We start from the raw sequence: 23,021 nt of genomic DNA on the forward strand, positions 1-23,021 counted from the left end.
TGCTGTCTATAAAGGTTTTAATATCAGTATAAATAGGGCACAGTTACAAAAAACTGCAAGACTGGAGCAATGGAATTTTGACGTAAAAACCTTAAGTGAGGCCTTGCTCTTCAGAAACACACACAACACACAGACTGCAGGGTGCAGGGAAGGCGTGAGCACACATACACCATCGTGCCTGGAACCATTCAGTACAAAAATAGCAGTAGAAAGATGGTCTCTGAATTGCTGGCTGATCCCTTGGGTGTGCCTTAGCTGGACTCCACACAGGAGCTGCAGGCTGCACCTTGTGTTAGGAGCAGAGTTAATGCCCAGCAGAAAGCATCTCCTCTCTCCACCCAGCCACAGCTTCCCCAGCTGAGGTACAAGCTATAAAAATAAAGGTTTTGACTGTTCAGTGCTTGTACCCAGCCAGGATGCTCTGGCAGACAGGGTGAGCAGACTGTGCAGTGGGCTGGGCACGGGGAGCCAGCTGGGCTCTCCTTACATTCACTCTGCTCCTGGGTGGCAAGAGTTCCATGGGATCTCTCTGCTCAGGTGACACCACTGCCCACACCTGGCCTCCCTCCCTTCCCAGTCCTCATTACAGCTCTGCCAAAGGTGATGCCTTCTGTGGTGGATGGGAATTGTTCCGCTGCAGGTCCTGACAAGGGAGGCAGGGCCAGGACGGGCTCTATCTCTGCACGTGCCGGACAAAGGCCTGCACCAGCTGGAACAAGGGCTCCTGCCCCTCTGGACCCAGCTTGGAGGCAGACTTGCCCTGGGGAGAGGGAAGGACCCCGCTGGCAGGGGAAGAGGGCCCTCCCCTGCGGAAGTACCGGGACAGGCTGGAGAGCAGCGTACTCTGCAAGCAAAGAGAGCAGCAAGTCAGCTCCTTCCACCAGAGCCCCACAGGAATGTGGCACCACGAGCAGCCCGAGGCTGTTCAGTGCTGCTGGGGAATGGCAGCACAGAGCCACTGAGCAGGGAGGGGACAGCACCAGGCGCTCACCAGCTCCGAGCTGAGCTCCTGCTTCATGCGCTGCTTGTCCCGCGGGTGCACGGCCGGGTCCCGCAGGTACCGCACGGCCTGCGAGATCAGCAGGTAGAAACAGTTCTCCATTGTAAACATCAGCAGAGACCTGTGCACAGAAACACACATCAGCAGCAGCCAAAAGGGTCAGCACACTCTGCTTTCCAGGTCAAGTAGTTAAGGGATGTACAAAGATAACAAATGCTTCTAAACTTCAGCTCTGATCTGAGGAGCTGGGACGCTGCTTGGCTGTAACTACACCAAGTAATGGAAACTTACTTGAGGGTTTTGGTTCCCTCTTGCATATTCAGCCCTGCAGCCTGAGGGAAAGGTTCTTTCTTCTTATCCATCTTTGAGGGGAAGAAAAGACAGGCATTAGAGACAGGAGATGGGAAAGAAGCGCTCATGCTCCTCAGAGTGTCAGCTGAAGGAGCACTGTGGGATCACTGCAGCCGCCGTGCTCGCAGACACAGCAAGGGCCAGTACCTCTCCCAGCATGTTCAGGGCCACGTTGACTGTGGCAAGGAGGGTCCCAAAGGAAGGTGCAACGTCCGAGTCAAAGGCTGGTGTGGTGAAACTCAAGACAAAGAGCACGTTGTACTCAGCAAGGTCCAGAGACTGTGGAGGAACAGAAAGAGGAGTGAGACCCAGGAGGCCACGAGGATGGTGTTGCCATAGGAACAGGAATACCCAGTCCCTGATCACACTTTTTATATGGAGAAATAGAAGCACTGTGATAATTTCCCAACTCTCAGGTGTGCAGCTGGAGCAGTAAAGTGTCCTGCACAGCACTGCATGATCAGACTCCACAGCTCTCCTCTCACAGCTGCCATCACTGGCACACCAAAGTACTGGCTGCTCCCAGAGACACAGGAGGACATTCCCTACCCAACACTTAGCAGGACACTGCCAGAGTCAAGGATTAAACCTTCCCTTTCTGAACCTGGAGACCAGGCCCTGGGTCACACCACCATGGGAGGATGGTGAGAGGATTTTTCATGTAGAATGATATACTGAAGGTACAACCCAACTGGGTTATTGTCTGCTCCAGTAAGATCACACACACAGCCTTGTGTAGATCACACAAAAGCTCAGCCACTGTGCAGTGCCTGATTCCCAAGGCAAATTCCTTCTCTCCTGCCCTCCTGCTCTGTGCAGAGCAGCAGACAGGTGGGGTCACTGCATCAAGCAGGACACACACACCCAGAATATCCCTGGAAACGCTGGAAACTCCCCTTTGGAGCACCCACCTGGTCAAGGAGGATCTGGCAGACATCAGGGGTGAAGTGGCGCAGGGCAGCCAGGGACTTGCTGAGGATTTTGAGGAGGCTGTACTGCACTGTGAGCAGGGCCTTCTGCTCTGCTGCCTCTGACTCGGGGCTGGGGGGCTTGGAGGAGGCCGGGGGGTTGCGCTGCACGCGGGGCGTCACGCTGGAGGGGAGGGAGTCGCCGTTCTTTGTCTGTGGAGAAAGGAAAGAGAAAGTCTTGGATACAGATGGGATTGTTTTGCACTAAGATAAATGTTTGGAGAAAAAAAAAAAAAAAACAATGCTGTGAACAAAAGGCACCCAAAGTCTGTCACTTGCTGAGAATGTACAGTTGCTGTGGGCTGGGGAGACACTGCATTGCAGGGAGGCAGCTGCAGAGGCTGTTTGGATTCCACACTCAGGAAAAAGAATGATCAACACACCAAGCCTGAGCCATGCTGAAGGAACTCTGCAGCAGCAATGCATCATCTCCACCTCGTGCATCTGAAGATGTCCCAAGAACAAGAACTATCTCCCTTTAACAAATTAAATCAAATTAAGGACACCAGGTCAACAGTGGCTTAACTAATGGCACTCCAGAGTCCTGCAGCAATGCAGTCTCTTTGTAACAGCAGCACAGGCTGCTGGTTATCTAGGACTGGCTTTACACAGTCCAAAGGTTTTCAGAGTCCAGACTAATCTCAGCCCCTTTTTTTTTTTGGCTGTGAAAAATGCAAATTCTAACTACTGATGGGTGTCAATAATCACCATGAAGTGTATCAATAATCCATTCAATATCCAAGACTCTTTATAATGATTAATGCTCCCTTCTAACAGGGAGCATGGTGAAGTTTGGTGCAGGATCCTCACCTGCAGGTAGTGCTGGAGCATTTTACGGCTGTGCAGGAGGGAGGTACAGGCCTGGCACAGGTAACACAGATTCACCTGAAAGAAATAAAGTCAGGGAGAAATCTCAGAAAAGCTCAAATCTGTCTATTCACTGCCACTGCTGGAAGCTAGAAAATCCAAACATAGCACTGTGATCATAAAGGATCCATGCAGTCCCTTAATTTCCCAGTATTTTCTTGAAATCACCTGGCACTAAGAACTGAAATTAAGTCATTGAATTACCCAATTTACTTTACCAAGCTACCACTTCTCTCTCTCCCAACAGTTATATTTCCTTACTTGAGACCAGGTACTGATGGAATGGGCAGTGAAATAACCTCAGCTGTAATTCCCACTACAGGAGGGGTAATAACAAAGTGATATTGTGCTATTCAGACAACCAAATCCCTGCACTCCAGGGCAATGTAATATTCTGATTCCTACCTGCATGTCCCTCATAAGCTGTGGCAGGTGGAAATGCCACTCCTTTGTGAAATTTGAGAGCTGAAGAATGAAGCCAACAGTGTGATCAGCCTCTTCCAGACAGGCCAAGCTCTGCACAGTCCGTACTGCATTCAGGCACTGGGAAGGAGAGAGAAGGAGCTCAGGGCCATGGCAGGTAAGGGACAGACAGGGTGACATCCCATCCTCCTCTCACAGACATTCCCACTGTAACCCTGCCCAAGGCAGCAGTGGCTTTTCAGTGCATCTGCCCTTTCTGACTCATCTCCACTGCTGCTGGAACAGAGGAGCCAAGTGAAGCACAGGGGCAGTTTGTGACACACCTGAAGGATCCTCTCCTGATGGACACCCACAAAGTCCAGAGCTTCTGTCAGGAAGTTGTATCTGAGTGTTTTGAGCAGACGTTCCATGAGGGACATGGAGAGCCGATAGACCCCGGGCCAGGAGGGCGCATCCAGGGATTTCCGGGATGAGGCAGAAGTCTGAACAAATCACACACAAAAACAAGTGACCATTTCCCCTCCACACCATTCTGGCAGCCTCCAGCCACAGCCTGAGAGGGCATGGGAAGCTCTCTGGGTGCATGCCCAGCTGGAATGAAGGAAGCAGCACCCACCTGGATGGCTCCATTGGTGCTGAGCTGGTACACGCTCAGGAGGGGCAGGCAGACGCTCTGGGTGACACCAGCTCCAGCCATTGCTGCTGCTCCCTGCAAGAACAGACTGCACTTGGAACCTGTGCCTCTGCTCCCTGAGACTGAAGAGACTTGTGCTGCAGCAGATATTTCAGTTTTTTGCACTGTCACCACCCTTTTACAGAACTTTCATCTACACACAGCTCTACATTGTTAAAAGTTCAACATCAAGAAAAGGGAAATCAAACCTGCATAACTATGCTCAAAATTCTATTTATCACCTGCTCTGGTATGTACATAATCCTTGCAAAGGGGCTTGGAACAACCTTGTTTTCACTTAAAGCCCCATATAAGTTGAATTTGAAATAGATAAGTAACACTTTATTAAAACTAATGAAGAAGCAGGTTCCAACACTCAATGCTGGTTTAATGAGGGGTATTTGCATTGCAGAATCCATTCAGTGAAAGTGCCTGCTCTAAATGACAGGTCTGGCTGGCTCAGCTTTTCCCAGACATCCCACTATGGATGCAAGGCACACTAAGCAGGTGTACATACAGGACCTGCTGCTTGCCAATCTCCAAAAAATATCCCTTTATCTACAGCTCATCATTCAGCTGCATCACAGACAGGATAATGAGATAAAAAATGAGACAGACTTTTCTTATTTAAAGTGTATAGCCATGCACTCCCACTTCTCTGCATCTCTCACCTGCTGAGTCCTTGCTAGGGTCAGCAGCAGATGTAACGAGGCCTCTGTGAAGTGAAGGTTTTGTTTAACCCTCAGGCTGATCTCCAGTGCAGCAAAGATGGTAGGAAGCACAGGGACTTTCCGAGTAATCTGCAGCCAGTAATCTCCATCTTCATCCACTTCACAGAGCTCCTTAGCCAGGTGCAAACCCAGAACACACACCTGCAGGGACAAGGAAGGGTAAGTAGGTACAGGGCTGTACCAAGAAAAATCTCAAAAGCATTTACTACCACCACCTAAAGTTCAATCATTCTCAGAATCACAAATGAAGGCTCCTGGTATCCCTCACATTATACTCTGTACACCTCTTGGCTGTATCAGCACTCATGACAATGTTTTTAGTGCACACCTGAAGAAGAGGAAGCAACAGCCAATTTCCCAGACTGATGTGAGCCAAGAAAATTCTGATACAGAAACTGCTGAAACTTCCTCTGAAGGCAGCAGGCGGTCCGGTTTTCGGCTGTTTGAAGGGCCTGGAAAGGCCCGGAGTGGCCTTGGGGCAGCCCGCGTATCGAAGGACGAGAAGAGGCTTCAGTTCTTCTTTCGGTTTTTATGTTTATTAATTGTTTATCTAAAAGCTTTTCTTTCAGCCCGACAGAGCTCTGCTCAGCAGCCAGCCATGAGCACACTGTCCTGCCCTCCGGACAGCCACCTATCTTTATACCCAAAGTTACGTGTACAATATTTATCATTTTTCCCCAATCCTTTTTATTTTTATTGTCCGGTGCACTTTTAGTAATGACCAATCCGAAAGTGCCACCATCACCACAGAAGATGGAGGAGAAGAAGAAGAAGAAGAAGGACAGGACACACCCCAATTCCTCCATCTTACTTCTCTAAACCCCCCTGTACAGAAATCCTAAACCCTGTGTTTCACTCCCTAATTAACCAATCCCTTCACCATTCACCCCGGTGAAACCCTCCTGTCCTCATACAGGTGTCGTCTCCTGTGTAGGATCAAAGTCCAGCCACCAGACACTTCTGGCAACATTCCAGGACTCCCGAGCCCCCCAGGGGTGGTCTCGGTGGCTCGGCACCTCAGTCCTGAGGTGCTGAGATCCCACAAAAGGCTACAGAGGAAAGCTGTTCCAAGCACCATGAAACGCTTGTCTAGAGGGAAGAGCCAGACTGCAGAGTGGATGAGCAGCCCTCACCCCATCCCGCTGGTCCTTGTGCCTCACGCGGGACGCGTCGTCCGTCTCCATGCTGTCCTTGTCGTCTGCAGCATCGCCCACGCTCAGGCTGTGCCGGGTCTGGTCCAAGAGAGCGATGACCTCGTCCTGCAGAGTCTCACACACACTCAGCACCAGCTGGGGGTACTGGGGGATGTCATTCACTGGGACACACACAACACACACCAGTTAACACACAGGCCGTGTACTCAGCTCTCCAGTTGAACTGGTAACATCACTGAGCCACATTTCCTGGAATTTGCATTTATTCTGTTCTCATTTCAAAACCTACAAAACAATGAGAGCAGCTGTGACTGAGTTAGATGTCTACATCTAGGAGGATACATTAAGGGATTATATTCATCTCAATAATAAAACCATGTAGATTTTGTCATACAAAGTCATATAAACTCATGACATGTCAAAACACAAATCAAGCACTACTATGGACAGATTATTCCACCACAGCAATTCCCACCCACTGCTCCAGACTGCTGGTATCAGCCTATGCAGACTGGGTGCAGTCCATGGTCTGTGAATCCATATAAATACTACATTCTTATCAAAACCACTATAATAAATTGCCCCACCTTTTACCAGCATGACTAGAAACTCAAATTCAACAGCAAAGAAAACAATTAAAATTGTTTTCTTTAAACCAATCCTCCACTTACTACTTAGTTTTCAAAAAGTAGTTTGCAGAGCCAAAGCAATGGGATAAGGAACACAGACAAGTAACCTGACACACTTTTAATCACAGTATAATTTGTATGTGTTGCACAGAGAAATACTGCCCAGATTTCACTGAGGGTCTTCAAGTGCCACTGCACTGCCAGATGCCCCACAAGGGACAATGACCAGACTGGTTTCTGTGGTTTGTAACAAACCACAGAAATGTACTCTTTCTTGTGTTTGGGTCTTTTGTTATCTCTAACTAGGAATCCGTGTCAGAATCTAAGCTCTACTGTCACCCTGAGAGAGCCTGACTTACACATCCACTGAGCTGTCTCCAAAAACACACAGGAACTGAACTGATCAAACAGAGGTTATTGCCAGGGAAAGAAAAGAGAAGGGAAGACATGGACATAAAGTGAATGAATGATAAACCTCACTTCTTTCCAAAACTAGCTAAAGAAGGGAAGAAAAAAGCAGAGAAGTCCCCCAGGCTGGTGACCACATTCAGCACCCTGCACAACGACCAGCACCACGTGTTTATCTTGCACATGCTGGGGGTAAGGAGTGTCCAGCCCTGGCACCTCAACACCTGCACATGCACCACCTCACCTTTCATCTCCTTCATTTGCAGAACAGTGATAAGAGCTGAGAACACTTTGGCTTTGGTTTTCTCCATCATCTGCTGATCTGCCTGTAGTACTCCCTCCAGAATCTGCGTCAAGGAGTTTATGATTTTATCCACAGAACTCAACTCGCTGACAACAAAAAGGGAGAGCTCTTCAGATTAGACAAGATCCCTCAATAAATATACTGGCTTGAATGAGCTGTGTGGATCATAAGTTATATGACCCCTAAAAACATAAGTGGTTCTTGAGAGTAAAGTTTAAGTCACCACCTGGATCTCACTAAAGACATTCCACAGAATGAGAGAATGCATTTTCCCTTCATTGTGAGAATGAGAGTGAGAAAGCAGGACTAACTATCACAAAAGCTCTTTTGCTACTTCTCACCAGCAAGCAGGAAACAAAATTAACTGTATTGCTACCAGAGATTTCTCACAATTTCACCAACAACCAAGAGACATTTGACATGCCAAAAGAGAATGCAACAATAAGTGTTCAGTTTTCTCCCCAGATCACTAAGGGATTCTCACTAGAGCAAAACACTTCAACATAATCTCCCAAATTTTTATTTAAACATGACCTCCAAAGTTTTTATTTCTAGCAGTGACTAAAAAAATATCCAAACCAAATACCTACCGTTTCCACTGCTTGAGCAGGATCAGAAGAAGGGTGCACAGCATGGACCCCAGCTGCAGACAGGGCACTGACATGGGAACCTGGAGCTAAGGAGAAGGACAGTAAGAGTTACAGCTGGAACAGTCACAGGTGGAAACACTGCAGAAATGCTCAGCCCAAGCACCAGCACCAAATGAGCAGGTTTGTTCTTCAGCAGAACTGAGGGGACCAGAGCCAGGACCCTCACAGGGTCATTTAGTGATGACAAGAATGACACATCCAAAATAAAGGTTTAAACAGCTCATCAGTTCATGGAGAGTCTCTGTTTCAGCCCATTTTCACAGGATCTAAAAAACCCTAAGATTACAAGCATCTGTAGGAATAGTGCAAAGAAGATAAGCAATTAGGAAATGAAAGAACTGATAGGAAGCAACACCTACCAAAACCCTGGTGCCATTCAGCACATCCAGAAACAACTCCTGATGAACTGCAGAATCAGTCAGATGCATGATATCAGCCTAAATCAACAAAGATAATAATCAATCAGCACAACAAAAGGTGCATCTTCTAAGCAGCCTAAAATCAGTTTAGTGTTTTGTTACTTTAAGAATCCATCAATATTATAACTGCTGAGTTTTACAGAAATCACTTTAGTCCTACATTACCATTGACAAGAAGCTGGTAATGACTAATTGCTTAATGGTGCATCCCTGCCTCCCTCAACACAGGAAAAGCTTGTCAGGGTTGCAAAATTACTTAGAAACCCTCTAAAAATTATTTACTGCCTCCTTCCTTGAGAGGGCAATATGCTCATTATGATCAAACAGCAAAACACCACCCACTCTAACCTCCTGCACCATGCTCATGCCAACCTGTACTGTGCTCACACACACAACAAAAGAAAAAAAACCAGTGAATTCTGCTGATATTGTACTGCTCAAAATGTTCATTTCAGCCTCTCGTGCAGGGGAGGAGGCAGCCCTTACATGGCTTGTGGAGATGATGAGCAGCATCCTCCAGGCTGAGATGAGCATCTGGTACTCGGTGGCGGAGGCGCAGCTGCTGCCCTCGGTCTCTGCCACGTGCTGGGCCAGGGCCCTCACGTACTCTGACCAGTAGGCAAAGCGCTTCTTGCTGGAGAAATTCTTCAGAGTGTCCTTCAGGGACTGGTCCAGTGAGCCCCTGGCCAAATCAAGAGGAGAAGTTATCCTCAGTTATTCTTGGGTCAGAAAATATTCTTCTTCTGAGATTCAGGGAGGAAAGCCAAGGACACAGCTTGCCAGTGAAGGTTATTCCACATATTTGAGCTGTGCAGGGAATCTCACTTTTTGCATCAAATATGAAAGAAAAGCATGATCCCTGAAGAAAAGCTGTGATTTTTTTAGAACTGATTTTAGTTAATCCTGACTTTTCAATGTATGAAACAAGTGTTACTTTCAAGAAAATAAATCAAGTGGGAGAAAACTACTAAATGTGATTCAACCACTACAGGTTTGTTCAGTTTAGTTGACAATTAGTTTTAATAAATACTGTATATTCTTATTTCAGGATACAAGGAAAATACTGATACATTCCCACCTAAAGGCTGCAGAAGAATTGTAATGTCTTTCTGCAATTAGTGATTGCAAGAATCTCCAATGTTTGTCATGTGCTCATGAATCACCCCCAGATTTTCACAGGATTACAAATGCTTTGCCCACATAGGGCCACATGGTGTATCAAGAGTTAACACACACAGTTTAGATAACTAACAAGTACAGGGATCAAGGAGAGACTACCAAAGACTCACTTGACAACATAGTAGATCTCCAAGCAGATGATTTTCATTATTAAGGCACAGGTATCCAAGACACTGAGCTATGAAGAAAAAAAAGAGTGGAAAAAAAAATCAAAATCTGAGTTCTACAGGGTAACTGAAATTATCCCTACCCATCCACTTGGGATTGGCTGATACTCCAGTTCTGCAGGAGACTCATTTCTCCCACAATAGCAATGGTTATGCCATTTTGACCACAGATTGGTGACAACAGGGACAGAATACTGTGCTCAGAGTTTGAACTCTTCAGTGAGAGCACAGGGCTTTCAGAATGAAGGAAATAACTCACACAGAAAGGAAGAACAAGAACCTAATCAATTCCTCCATTGTATAAGTCAGTCTGAGCCCAGATTATGGATTCACTGCAGAAGGTGTGCTGTCTGAAGTGTGTGTTACCACAGCTGCCACACAGCTATTTTTGTTTCATATGTGAATAAACAGCAGAGAATTTCAAAAGGCAGCTCATGGCTGCCCAGTCTCTGAAAAGCCAGACAGCATTCACTTCATCTTCTGCCTGTGTTTAACCCACTTGGTCACAGCTCCCTTTAGGAAGCTGGAAGCAGAGGGAATGGCCACACACATCACTCAGAAACCTCTCCTGAGGAGTACATAAATCCCTTCATTTTGTTTGGATGTAACTCACCTCTGATGATTCAGAAGGCGGAGGAAGGGTCCCAAAGAGGGGATTAGTTAAATTTTCCCAGAACTTTGGTCTAAAAGACATAAACAAAAGTATTATCAGTTATCTCCCTCATGCCATGTGCCTAGCAGCATTTTGAGTGTCCTAAACTTTGCAGAAAATATGCTTTGATAAATACAAGTTTATTTAGCTTTGTATAAAAGAAACAAATATATTTGATTCTGACACACTGGGGCTTCTCATCTACACTCAAAGCCCACACACTGCATACCCTCAACACACTAAGATGCAAATGTCCCTGAAAAGTCTGATAAACCACAGAAAGAGTGCTCTGGCAAAGAGGAAGGGAAATGCCTTGACAACTCACTTTGTCCTCAGCACGAGCATGGCGCTGTCACGACGGTCCTGCCACAGCGCGTGCAGGAAGGCGATGGCGGCGCGGTGCAGGAGGGGAGGGCACCAGTACCTCTCCTGCTGCTTGGAGTCAATCAGCTCCAACACCACTTGGAGGCAGCTCCACTCCCCCAGGCTGAATTCCTAAAGCAAAGGGGACAAGAGGTTATAATGCTGGAGAACTATGTTGTCCATTGTACACAAATCTTCATCTTTCTCACAGACTGTCATGAATGAGTGTTTTAAGGTTGCTTAAAGAACAGCACAGGCAGTGAAGAAAGCAGGTCACAGGCACCCTTGGTCTTAGCAGATGTTCTGTTGCTAACTCAGTATCTGCCTTGAAATACTGGGGAAAGTTTCTCTTTGGTTTACAGGAAAAAGCAAAACTGGATAACACCACATCTATTAAATATAAGCACAACCTGCATTTATCTTTACATTAAGCACATCAGGTTACAAAAAAAAAGCCAGTGAGTCCTTGGGCAAGAATCTGCTATTTTACCTTTGACCCATCACTGCCATCCTTCACTTCCAAGTTGAGGAACAGCTCAATGAGGCCAGGCTGTGTCTCCACTGCCACTGTGAGGAACTCCAGGATCATGACCTTGATGCGCATGTCCTCGATCTTGCTCTGCAGGTGGGTGAGGAAGGCGTCGCGGATGGCGGCAGCGTCACTGCCCAGGCAGGCATACACAGACATGGGAGCAACCTGCCCATGGGAACAAGCACCAGAGGGGAAAATAAACATGAGGAACACAATGCTTAATTGTGGGATCTCAGCACCTCAGGACTGAGGTGTCACCGAGACCACCCTTGGGGGGCTCGGGAGTCCTGGAATGTTGCCAGAAGTGTCTGGTGGCTGGACTTTGATCCTACACAGGAGACGACACCTGTATGAGGACAGGAGGGTTTCACCGGGGTGAATGGTGAAGGGATTAGTTAATTAGAGAGTGAAACACAGGGTTTAGGATTTCTGTACAGGGGGGTTTAGAGAAGTAAGATGGAGGAATTGGGGCGTGTCCTGTCCTTCTTCTTCTTCTTCTCCTCCATCTTCTGTGGTGATGGTGGCACTTTGGGATTGGTCATTACTAAAAGTGCACTGGGCAATAAGGGTGAAAGGTATTGGGGAAAAATGATAAATATTGTACACGTAACTTTGGGTATAAAGATAGGTGACTGCCCGGAGGGCAGGGAGTGTGCTCATGGCTGGCTGCTGAGCAGAGCTCTGTCGGGCCGAGAGAAAATCTTTTAGATAAACAATTAATAAACACCGAGACCGAGAAAAGAACTGAAGCCTCTTCTCGTCCTTTGAAACGCGGGCTGCCCCAAGGCCACCCCGGGCCTTTCCAGGCCATCCAAACAGCCGAAAATCGGACACTTAATGCTTAAAAGGTGATTGTATTGAAATTCAAAAATATTTAATATTGAATCTATGAATCTATCAAAGTAAGTTGTCATTAAGCAGGAAGAAATGTGACAAGTGATCCAAACTTTCCTCTTGAGCAATTCTATTCTATCCTCACCTATTTCTCAAAGGTTACAAAAGAAATAGAAAAGACAAAGGGAAAAAACAGTTTTGGAATTACATTTCTTGAAATAAATGAGCCAATATCTGGATTTATATGCTTTCAGAAAGCTACAAATATTCTCATGTTTAGCAGACAAAAAGAATAAGTGTAGAAGGCTTCATAAGTCTAAAGTCTATTTTTACCAAGTCCAGAAGTCTAAAAGTTGAAAGGTCCCAATAAAAACTTAAATAGGATGCTCTTCTCAGTAAGATGGTACAATTCCAGGTAGGAAGGTCTAGGAATTGTATTTAAGAGTGTGACTAGAGAAAGTTGCTCAAAAATTGGGAAGAGAACAACTGGAGGTGCAAATACTTTGCAAAAAAACCCCACTAATGGGATGCCTCCCAGTGAGAGCTGAGTGATTTCTGATACAGCAGATCACATCAAAAAACTAAAGGATCTTTTAGATGATTTTTCATGTGCATTAACTTACAGATGTCAGTCCACCCTGCTTCAACTGACTTGCACCAAGCTCCCTGATACAAAAAAAGCCTGAGGAGATTATTTTAAAAAATTTCAGTGGTGGAATCAGTCACAAAGAGAGAAGCAAAGGAGCACTGATGTGTCTTATCTTACTGTAGCCAGTCGTTTGAGCAGCTGGATGGCCAGGCGTGGAAGTGCAGGGTCATGCTTGTGGTAGATGTATTTGGCCAAGACAGCAATAAGGTTGTTCCCATGAGCACCTGGAGAGAACACAAATAAAATGAAAGAGAAGAAACAACAAGATGTAACTATTTACCAAATGATTTCCACAGCAGAAGATGAGAACTAAGCTGGTCTCCCAAAAGAACATGGTATGGGTCCAGCCAGAGGAATTAACAGCAACTGATTTAGTATATTCTGTAATTACAATAACCTCATTACAAAGCAGCAAACAATAAGCCATGCTTGATTAATCCTTTAAAAACTGTCCCAGAGGGGAAGAATGCCTTGGAGGAGGGACCATCAGTAGCAACCACTTTTTGTAACCTGGAAACCTTAACCAGTGTTTGTGAAGAGACACACAGTGCCATTTGCAGATGCCCCAGGCAGCACCCACCATGCTGAGTGAGTGCCTGCTCCAGGGGTGACACCACGCTGGACGGGGGCTTCAGCCGGATGACGTTGTTGGTAACAGAGAATGCCAACTTCACTGTCTGGATCAGCAGCTGCCCTTGGCCTTGGGACTCATCACTGTGTCCAAAGAGAAACCAGAGTGAGGAACTGTGCTCACAACCAACATTTATGATTCTACAACATTCACAGAAGAAACTCCATTAGAGTTCCATCACTCAGAAGCTGCCCAAACAGGCACACCCCACTCACCTGCTGGACTGGGAGGCCATGACCATGTCAATGGTGTCCACCCCAATGCCCATGATGTTAATGACAGCTTGCCCTGCCTCTGTGTTGGCCAGGCTGAAGATGCACAAGGACTGCAGGCTGGGGGCATTGCTGTGACACAAACACAGCACAGTGTCAGCAGGAGCACTTGAAGCATTTTGCCACATTGCATTTAGAAAACTACCACAAAGTAACCTCATTTCTACACCCCCACTGACCCTTCCTTTACTCTCCCTTCTACTTTCACCAGAGTACACCAAACAGGAAAGTGGATGACATTCTGTCCCAAGAAATCTATGTGCTCTTTTCTTTTTTCTACCAGAAGTTCTAGAAACCAACATGATTTGTTCTGTCCCTAATCTTTTGCTACCCTTCCTGTACTCAGAAATGCAGCAAACAGCTGAAACCAGAACTACACAGCTATGCCAGCTCCCTCCTAGTCATTTGAATTCAAAAACTGAAACAAGATGACAGTCATTCCTGCCCTGTAAACCAGGCTAGTGCAGGTGTGAGACCTCTCACCTGCCTTACCTGCTGCGAGGATCCATTTCAGGACATAAGTTCAGAATTGCATGGATCAGCTGCAGAATTAGGCACCCTAAAACACAGATGAAATGGACTACTCAAGTTTTTGAAAACTTTTGCCTCATTCCTTGTATTTTCCAACAAATCACAGCACCTAACAATAACAGGAGTTGTACAATGCAAATCCCAAATGGCTGCTAGAAAAAGAAGGCAGGTGATCCCTTTTATTCCCTTCCCCTCATATTCCCCCATCCTTTAACACCCTTACCGATTTTCTCTCTCACTCCATGAGAGTTGTATCTCCATCTGTGGTAATTTGGTAACATTTCCTTCAGAACAAACACAATGCAGGGCACCAGGCCTTGGCTCTGGGTGCTACCAAGTTGTCCCTAGGAGAAACAGAAATGTTATTTAACCAGGAGGGGAACGAGGACACTTCTGGAGAAAGATATTTCTTATTGTCTTTGAAGTGTGAGAAAATCATGGAACATGGGGACATAGATGTACAAGCAATTTCTAGTCTTTTGTAGTCATTTGAGACAAGTCAAAATGGGTTTTTTTTTTAAGAATCACATCAGAAAAAGCACAAACAGCAGTGCAGAAGGGAGAGTTAAGCAAATATTACTTAGAAAGCCCTGCTGCAAAGAGACTGATCTCAGACATGGCTGAGATCACGTTCACTTCTCAATGGTAACAGCTCAGAGCACTGGAGAAGGACTCACCCGGACAAGAGTTGTTACCAGGTTCAGGAAGGAGATGGTAACACTGTACTCGCCCTGGGGCTGCTCCATGCTCATCAAAAGGTTTCCATAGCCCCCAGCATTCATTCCCTCTGCACTGTGAAATGAGCAAGAGAGTTCAGCACATGAAGAGCAGGATTCTGACACGAGTGAGAGATGTCAGGTGCAGAGATTGCACACTGGCAAAAAGTTCTTATTTCATGTTATGAATTAGTTAGGCAAAAAAAAAATGGGGTGGGGAACAGGAATACCTGATCATGTGATTCATACTGGACAGTGGATTGGCAACAAATGGCAAGAACCCTGTGTGGTGAAGGTCAGTCCAAACCTGCAAGAGAAAAGGCACAGATACTCCCTCTGATTTACAGATAAATGTATTAGTTCTCAGCAGCAGGTCCTTTCCTCACCTTGGCTGGCATCCGAGAAGCCAGGACTGTCAAGCAATTGACACAAGAAGCAATAACATCCACAGGGGGAGAGATTACAGTTGTTAGCCTACAAAAGAGAAACAGCATGCATGAAAAAAAGCACTGCCACCTGTGGTCTAGTCTGTTTTTTAATCAAAAAGCTCCTTTCTCTCTCACTGAAGTACACATATATAAAATTTAAGCAGATAAATACAGACACCAGAGTCAGCACTTTCAGTCTAGACTTGCCACCTCCCCCTCACACCTGAGTCAGATCAATTTACTGCCAGAGCAAGGCTGGCAAGACAGCAGGTTGTCACAGCAAACAATAATTATACAGCTGAACATCAATTCCCAGGCAGTTAACTCTGGGAGGAGTTAATAATTACAACTGTTTTAAAACCTGTGAGTTACTGCTCTAATGCTATGTTTTATCCCTGTTTCATGTAAATATAGCTACTAATCAAAATTACCTTTAAAGGGATAAAATTGCACACCTTTCAGGAAAGAAGTAAAGGAGGGGGCCATTTCTGCTGTATCAAAACATTAACCTGTGTGTAACCTGAACAGTTTTGAGAGCTGAATTCCCCAGTCTTGGGGAATTCAAGCACTGACACACATCCTGTAAAGCTCTTGGCAAAATAAGTAATCAGCTACCTCTGCTGTCAGGGACTCACCTCTGCAGGAGCATGTAGATTCGTGATGTGATTGGCAGAAGACAATCTGCTATTGATACATCAGTGCTGATGACTTTATGAACCAGATCAATTATGGGCTTGACCCTCTGGCAATGCTGAATCACATCTGGGTAAAGAAAACCAAACGTTGGAATACAAAGTCATACTTCAGCAGTAATCAAGCCTGGAACAATGCACATTTATCTTACCATGTATCTGCATGACTCAAAACCATCTCTTTCCCATATCAAAAAACATTTGTTTATCTATCTCAACTTTTCCCTCATCTAAAGTCTATCTCATAACACTACATGCTCTTGGCCTTTTGCAGTGCATTTTACAGAATCATCATCATCAGGTTTCTGAATAATATTCCATGCTCCTCCAAATGCACTCAGAGCTGTTCAGTCCTACTACCAACCTCAAATTGACACCAATTAATAATTATTTATTCTCTTTCACACTCCCAGCCTGTCTCACCTGCTGTTGACACAACATGGAGCAGCATCTCAATCTCACAGGTGAACAGAGTCCAGCTGCTGTAGGAATACTCCCAGCGTACCAGATAAGCCCGATCATCCAGCATCACCTGGCCCACTGTTCCCTGAGGGATCCGTAGGTTTGTCTGACCTAGTCCTAAAGATTGAAGAAGCAGGTGAAACAAAGTCACAAATTTACCCATGAGTTAGAAGGCAGGTAAAGAAAGAGAAAATTCCCCAAAGGATTTCAGTAAGAAAAGGTGAGTGCAGTTTCCTACCAAGAGGATAGAGGAGCTTTGGAGCCTGTCTCCGCCACAGTGTGCCGTCCTCATGGGAGATCACATCTGGAGGTTTGTGCTTGTACAGCTCAATATAGAAGGACATTTTATCCAGGAAACTGTATACCTGCATCAGAGAGAGCTTCAACAACACAGCCAAAGAGCCAGAGCTTCTTAAAAATTTATCAACCAGCTCATTTCCAGTATCAAGCAAGTTTACTTGAGGTGTACAACAATACCATTCTAATACATCAACCCTACCAAAGCATTATTACACAGCCCTCATGTTCAGACAAGTCTCATCTAATGAATCAGACAAGTACCACCCAAAAATTAGCATCTTAATCTTCAACTATTAAAGCTGAAAAGTTTTCTAAAAGCCAGAAAACAGCACACAACTCTGAAGGAGCCATGTCCACTGTTCTTAGACAAAAGTCTATGTCTGTTATCTAAGACTGCAACTGAGATAAGCACATGTAATGGAAAGAGAGAATCACAGAGCATGTCATCCCTGACTCCAAATAAATCCTCTCCCAAACACCAAGAGAGTTCCTGTACCTTTTTTGCAGTAGATTTATCAGACACAAGGGCTTGGAGCAGCTGAAGGAGAGGAGTGAGAAGATGGGGGAACATCCCACAAACACTGTCCAGGATGATACCCAGACCTGCAGTAGGTTCCTGGTGGTGGAAACAGAACAAATGTCTTATTACTAAAAAGAAAAGCTAAAAGGGTCTCAGTATAGCACAAGGTTACAGTTCTATTTTAAGCTGTAAATTTAACATTAATCATGCACAAAAGTATCACTCCAGTGACTGGAGGTCACACTTGCACAGACTAAAGCATGAGGCAGTCTGCAAGTATAAGGCAAGAAGTAAGACTGTAAGGCATCACATATCATCCTAATTCTGTGACAACAAAAAATAAGCACAATGCTTTTGCCAGCAGTTAGTTCAATCCTTGCAGCCCCAGCCCTGCTATCAACTATCACCTATATTAACACTCGTTCCAGTATCCTTTTCAAGTGTAAAGCCAAGGCTGTACCTAAAAAGCAGGAAAGGGCAAAAGTAAATCAAAGATAGAGGCAAATGAACATTTGCTCCTCAGGCCCTCCTAGAAACCAACTCACCAAATACAACCTTTCCTAAAAGGGAACCTTTTATCAGGTCATACTTATAAACATGGTAGGTCAAACAGGTAGCAAACACACTCACCGTCTTCCAGAAGAGCTGAGGAATGCTGGAAGCTGCCAGAACTTCACATGCAGCATCAATTATATCCTACAAAGGAAGACAGGATGGAAAAAATCAAAGCAACTTCACACAGGAGGATTTTGTTCCAACCAGGTTCTGCCACATCTTTGGAATTTAAATTTCCACCAAGATGTAATTACTTCCAGGATCCAAAACACACCCAACACTCCCACCCCAGACCACAACCTAAAGCCATGCTCCTCATAATGAATGAACTGACCACAGCAAACACATCCACAATATCTGCAGAGGGCTGTAAAATGCCCAGTCCAACTCAGAATGGAGTTTGTATTATTTCCATTGCTTTGGGAATAACAGATCACTAATTAGCTTCACATCCATAGGACTTCAAATGCAAGATGTGTTCTTTCATTACTAATCTGCCAGTCTGTAGAGGTGTTTACCACATTTGCATGGTGTAAATGCAGTAGGAAAACCAGCAAATCACTCATTTGGGTCTCCCTAAGCCACATAAAGCTTTCAAAATTGCTTAAAGCAAATTTGCATAAAGAAAATGTGCATAAATTATGCATTTTTGCATAAAGCTATTCAAATTTGCAGTCTGAAATGCAGGATTACAATTTAATAGGCAATTAGCATCAGTTATGACAGGTAATTTTAAATTATGTAACAACTGCAAAGGGTTTTGGATGCTTACCTGCTGATTGCCCAATGTATGCAATTCCAGTGATGTCAGGACAAAGGAAAGAAGTCCATAAATACACATACAGGCTGTGCTGGCAGTACACTGCAAAGACAGGATAAACATGGCTGTTATGGGAAAGATATGAATTACAAACATGCTGTAACTCTGCTTTACACACCAAGTAACTGACTTTTTATGTATCCTTGCAAAACAGGGAGCAGTCATTAGTTAAGCTCCATATTAACACAAAATATTTCACTGACAGGAGAAGTCTTGCCATTACCATTATCACTAGAAATGCCTTGCAGGCATCAAAATACAATAAAAATGGCACTCAACACTTCTAGGAATCAAAAGGATTTGCTTTTGCTTTCACTGGCTTCTATCTACAAAGCAGTTTATCCTACTACACCACGTTTTCTAATGAAGTCCTATACAGAGAATAGTGCAGAGTTAAATCATCCAATACTCAAGATCCACAATGGCAAATACACATATAAAGGCAAACCAAGAACTTTGATTAACTGGAGTCTATTCTGCTCAAGTGAGATGTAGTTCCTTGCTTAACAAAGCTTTACTTAACTCTCTGGACATAACAATCTGTTTTGTTCCAACTCAATTTCTGATCCTCACTGAAAGAAGATTAAGATGACAGAACATGCTTTACTGCATGTTTGAAAAGAACATTGGTTCAGTCTCTGCTTCCCATCACAGCTGTACATCAGGAGCAGTCAGACTTTCAGAAGCTTACATGCACAATTGAGGAAACTCACATTCTTGCCCCCACTGCTGAGGGATCTCAGCAGTTTTGTCAGATACTGGAAGACATTCAGCTGGATAGCAGTGCTGCCCATCTTCCTGATGATGTTTGTGGACTCATCTGGGTTTATGGTGTGGCGGAGCAGAGCCCAGGCCAAAAGCACTGGAGCGTGATGTGAGACATCCCCTAACTGCAGCAGCTGATTGTCCATCTCCTGCACAGAGACAAACCAAAAGCAAAATAACTGAGATCTGAAAATAATTCATACTCAACGAGCACATAGCTCATTGTGGCCTCCTCATGGCATGTGGATGGCAGTTTCTACACTTGGCCAACAAGCACAAGGACCAGAAGTTTACAGACACAGCCTGGGTAATCACAATAAGTTCTGTATTGTTAGGCTTGAGGAGGGGCTGGTTACTCTGCCAGTGTTTTACCTGGTGGATGTGCTGATTGTTGGCCAACTTGTGCTCCTCTGTCCTGTCATCCAAAGCACGCTCATGGAGGGAGTCAATTTCCATGCCTTCCACCAGAATAAGAGCACTAAAGTAGCTACAAGCAGTAAAAGAATAAAAACAAATAGATCAGTAACTTCATTTGAGAATTCAGGTGAGGGTTTTTTTTTTTTAACTATAAGAGGTCAAAAAGCAACCTTTAGTTTGCTTTGTTCATCTTTCTTCGAAGCAATAAGAAATTACAATAAATGAATGGAAAATAATCCAAATTTTGTCTTGAAATGCTGGTACAGGAAAAATACAATCTTCAGAACTACCTTTTCTGGTTGAACAGACAAAAAAGGGTCACTGAAATTTGAAGACAGCTTTTCCACCTTTATAACTCTCTGCCGTCAGGAGCTATGGCAGGATTCTCATTCCCCCTTCGAGTCTTGGCCCACACAGAACAACAAAGACATTAATTATAAATGCATTTTTTCCTGAGGAAAAACAATTGTTTTGCTCTGTACCCACATCACAAACACACACAACACTTGCCCAATACGATCCACGAGGTGATCCATGCTCTCATCTACTAAATGTCTGTTGGTTTGTCTTGTGCCAAATCCCTGCTCCTTGAACATCTTTGCGAAGGCCAGCAGCTCCTCAGGTGCCATTTCAAAGTATGCATAGTAGAGGAAGATGACTTCCAGGAGCATGGACTGCTCCCGAAGGCACTGCACGAACCACCGGGAAACCTGACGTTCTGTCTGCACGAAGGAAAGTTCCACCATCACATGTCAAAGCTCACAGGGCAGCCAAAGCAGTCAGAAACTGAGAAGGGTGGAGGCATTTCAACACTGTCAATGGCAAGGAAAGCCATTCTAGGTCCAGAGAGATCATGAACAACTACACATAAATGGCTCTGTTTAATGAAATTATGCTTCTGAGTTTAATGAAACTCTGTTTAATGAAACAGAGTTTAATGAAACTCTGTTTCTGAGCAAAAGTATGTTCTGTTACAGAGAAAACAAATTTTATGTTTCTTGGACCGGGAGAAAAGTCCTGATTAACTGCATCTCTACAAATATATTTTCCAATACACTACATATAAGAAATAACTTTATAAGCTTGAGAAATGATAGTAAGAAACCAAATACCATCAGATTTCCATGTGTTTCCCATGTAGGAGCCTCTGCTTTGTAGAGCGCTTCAAACTGCTTGCGGTAATTGGGAACGAGCTCCTTGTCCAACTTTTCAACGCACTGGAAGTACTGTGCCTAAAAGAAACAAGTCCATCAGCTTCTCACATGCATGTGGGCTTTTTGCACAAGCAGGGAATTACCCCCCAGCTCCCACATTTAGCCTGTTCCAATGGCATCACGTCCTGCACTCACTGTGTAAGGGTGTCTCTCGTCCTGGAAGTAGATGAGCAGGTGGAGGACGCAGCGCAGGATGCAGATCCTCTCCTCGTAGTAGTAGTCAGCGAGCTGTGAATGTAAAGTGTCACCAACACCAACCTGGCACAGTGCCCAAGGCCCTGCCACCTCCCTCTCCCAACCACTGCCAAGGCCTTCACCACAGGAATACAGAGTTATTACAGATGGAATTTCAACTGAGCAGTTCTGAATTTGGGGAGAATAACCAAGACTTAAAAAATGTTACAGAACTCAATCAAGCACTGCCATAACGACAGGTCTATAATTACACTGTTAAATGAGCAAACTTGGAAATTTTTACCCCTATTACCCTCTGTCAGAAATGATCATCAATCTTGTCATGACACACAAATCTGCAAGCTTTGGAAAATATGGCAGTTTACATCTACCCAGCTCAATTCCCTAATGTCAAGCCTAAAACTGCATTTCTAGTCTTCCTCTTCAAGTCTACATGCACATCCCTCAATTTCAGAAGCCCCTTCTAAAAGCCATCCTTTATATGAAGGAATACTTCAATTATTTCAAGATTTTCCACAGAAATAAAGTAGGTTTGCTGCCAACAGATTTTTCCCCAGAAAATACAAATGGAAATGACTAACCTTCAGCATCAGAGCCTGACTCTGCCTTTCATCCTGAAGAACTGTCTGTAAACAAAATATGACAAAAAAATAACTTCTGGAGAAATACCTACTGACAAAATATATGTTCACAAAATTACAAAAACAAATAAAAGACAAATTTTCTTTAATTTGGAAAGACAGATTCCAAAAGCACAAAGTCAAAACACTCATTTTTAACTATGTATTTATTTTTCAGCTCCACTCTCATTCACAAATCTGGAGCTTTCCTGCATTCCTGTGACAGAGAGAGGAGCTGAGTTCCTGCAGAGATCCAAGAAGGAAGAGATAAGCCTGGATGCAGCTCCAGAGAAGAAAAGCTACAAAGCCATTTCCCAGTCAGAACTAGGATTCACATGTGACCATTTGCATCAAAAAACAACTGTGATTAAGGAAAGATGTGGAGTCAATAGAACATAAATGGGAGCAATGGACCTTCAAGGAGTCTCTTGTTCCTCTGTAATCCTCTTGAAGATAAGATTGTAACAACTGCACACTCTGCTCTTCATCCAGACCCTGAACAAAAGAAAGATAAATGATCTGAAATCAATAAAAGGCAGCTGAATTTATTGAAGATTAAGATTCTCTCCAAATACTCAAGCAGCTCTTATCATCAAAACAAATAATACACCAAAAGAATATTTTTGCACCAGGCAGATGCTTTAATCAGCACTTCTTTTAAATCCAAATACCAGCTTTAATGTCACTGAGCTGCAGTTAAACTTCAGCTAAAGGAGCATCAGTCATTTAAACAAAGGTACCACCAGCCACTGACCTCTAAACTTCTGGCTTAAAGAAACAGAACCTGGCAGGTAAATTGAGAGGATTGTCAAATAAGGCAAGTGATTTAAGGGATATCAGTTTTTTAGCTGAGCAGTTTTGCTGGAAGAACCCAGCTCAGACCCACAGCAGGTGGCTGCTGCTGAACAAACCAAGAAAACCACAGCATCT

At 44.5% G+C, this 23,021-nt stretch overlaps 1 protein-coding gene across 1 annotated transcript in view; it reads right to left on the bottom strand.

The window, feature by feature from the left end:
* Positions 1 to 23,021, bottom strand: part of NUP188 (nucleoporin 188) — a 26,112-nt gene continuing 3,091 nt past the window's right edge. Inside the window, exons 5-44 of the mRNA XM_064727380.1 lie at positions 22,506 to 22,586; positions 22,053 to 22,097; positions 21,412 to 21,504; positions 21,175 to 21,294; positions 20,573 to 20,784; positions 20,018 to 20,132; positions 19,594 to 19,794; positions 18,833 to 18,922; positions 18,136 to 18,201; positions 17,482 to 17,601; positions 16,924 to 17,050; positions 16,647 to 16,802; positions 16,167 to 16,293; positions 15,490 to 15,577; positions 15,334 to 15,410; positions 15,065 to 15,179; positions 14,611 to 14,731; positions 14,349 to 14,415; positions 13,800 to 13,928; positions 13,534 to 13,667; positions 13,071 to 13,177; positions 11,429 to 11,635; positions 10,901 to 11,070; positions 10,537 to 10,606; positions 9,867 to 9,934; positions 9,064 to 9,259; positions 8,518 to 8,595; positions 8,099 to 8,184; positions 7,449 to 7,594; positions 6,147 to 6,328; positions 4,954 to 5,154; positions 4,226 to 4,318; positions 3,933 to 4,091; positions 3,592 to 3,729; positions 3,130 to 3,204; positions 2,263 to 2,472; positions 1,499 to 1,630; positions 1,292 to 1,362; positions 992 to 1,121; positions 1 to 844 (exon numbers count right to left, since the gene is read on the bottom strand). Of these exons, the coding sequence (XP_064583450.1) occupies positions 674 to 844; positions 992 to 1,121; positions 1,292 to 1,362; positions 1,499 to 1,630; positions 2,263 to 2,472; positions 3,130 to 3,204; positions 3,592 to 3,729; positions 3,933 to 4,091; positions 4,226 to 4,318; positions 4,954 to 5,154; positions 6,147 to 6,328; positions 7,449 to 7,594; positions 8,099 to 8,184; positions 8,518 to 8,595; positions 9,064 to 9,259; positions 9,867 to 9,934; positions 10,537 to 10,606; positions 10,901 to 11,070; positions 11,429 to 11,635; positions 13,071 to 13,177; positions 13,534 to 13,667; positions 13,800 to 13,928; positions 14,349 to 14,415; positions 14,611 to 14,731; positions 15,065 to 15,179; positions 15,334 to 15,410; positions 15,490 to 15,577; positions 16,167 to 16,293; positions 16,647 to 16,802; positions 16,924 to 17,050; positions 17,482 to 17,601; positions 18,136 to 18,201; positions 18,833 to 18,922; positions 19,594 to 19,794; positions 20,018 to 20,132; positions 20,573 to 20,784; positions 21,175 to 21,294; positions 21,412 to 21,504; positions 22,053 to 22,097; positions 22,506 to 22,586 (4,974 nt within the window). The 3' untranslated portion in view covers positions 1 to 673. The remainder of the gene's footprint in view (positions 845 to 991; positions 1,122 to 1,291; positions 1,363 to 1,498; positions 1,631 to 2,262; positions 2,473 to 3,129; positions 3,205 to 3,591; positions 3,730 to 3,932; positions 4,092 to 4,225; positions 4,319 to 4,953; positions 5,155 to 6,146; positions 6,329 to 7,448; positions 7,595 to 8,098; positions 8,185 to 8,517; positions 8,596 to 9,063; positions 9,260 to 9,866; positions 9,935 to 10,536; positions 10,607 to 10,900; positions 11,071 to 11,428; positions 11,636 to 13,070; positions 13,178 to 13,533; positions 13,668 to 13,799; positions 13,929 to 14,348; positions 14,416 to 14,610; positions 14,732 to 15,064; positions 15,180 to 15,333; positions 15,411 to 15,489; positions 15,578 to 16,166; positions 16,294 to 16,646; positions 16,803 to 16,923; positions 17,051 to 17,481; positions 17,602 to 18,135; positions 18,202 to 18,832; positions 18,923 to 19,593; positions 19,795 to 20,017; positions 20,133 to 20,572; positions 20,785 to 21,174; positions 21,295 to 21,411; positions 21,505 to 22,052; positions 22,098 to 22,505; positions 22,587 to 23,021) is intronic.

Source organism: Zonotrichia leucophrys, chromosome 17 (assembly GCF_028769735.1).
Source record: "Zonotrichia leucophrys gambelii isolate GWCS_2022_RI chromosome 17, RI_Zleu_2.0, whole genome shotgun sequence".
In the NCBI taxonomy this organism is placed as follows: Eukaryota; Metazoa; Chordata; class Aves; order Passeriformes; family Passerellidae; genus Zonotrichia; species Zonotrichia leucophrys.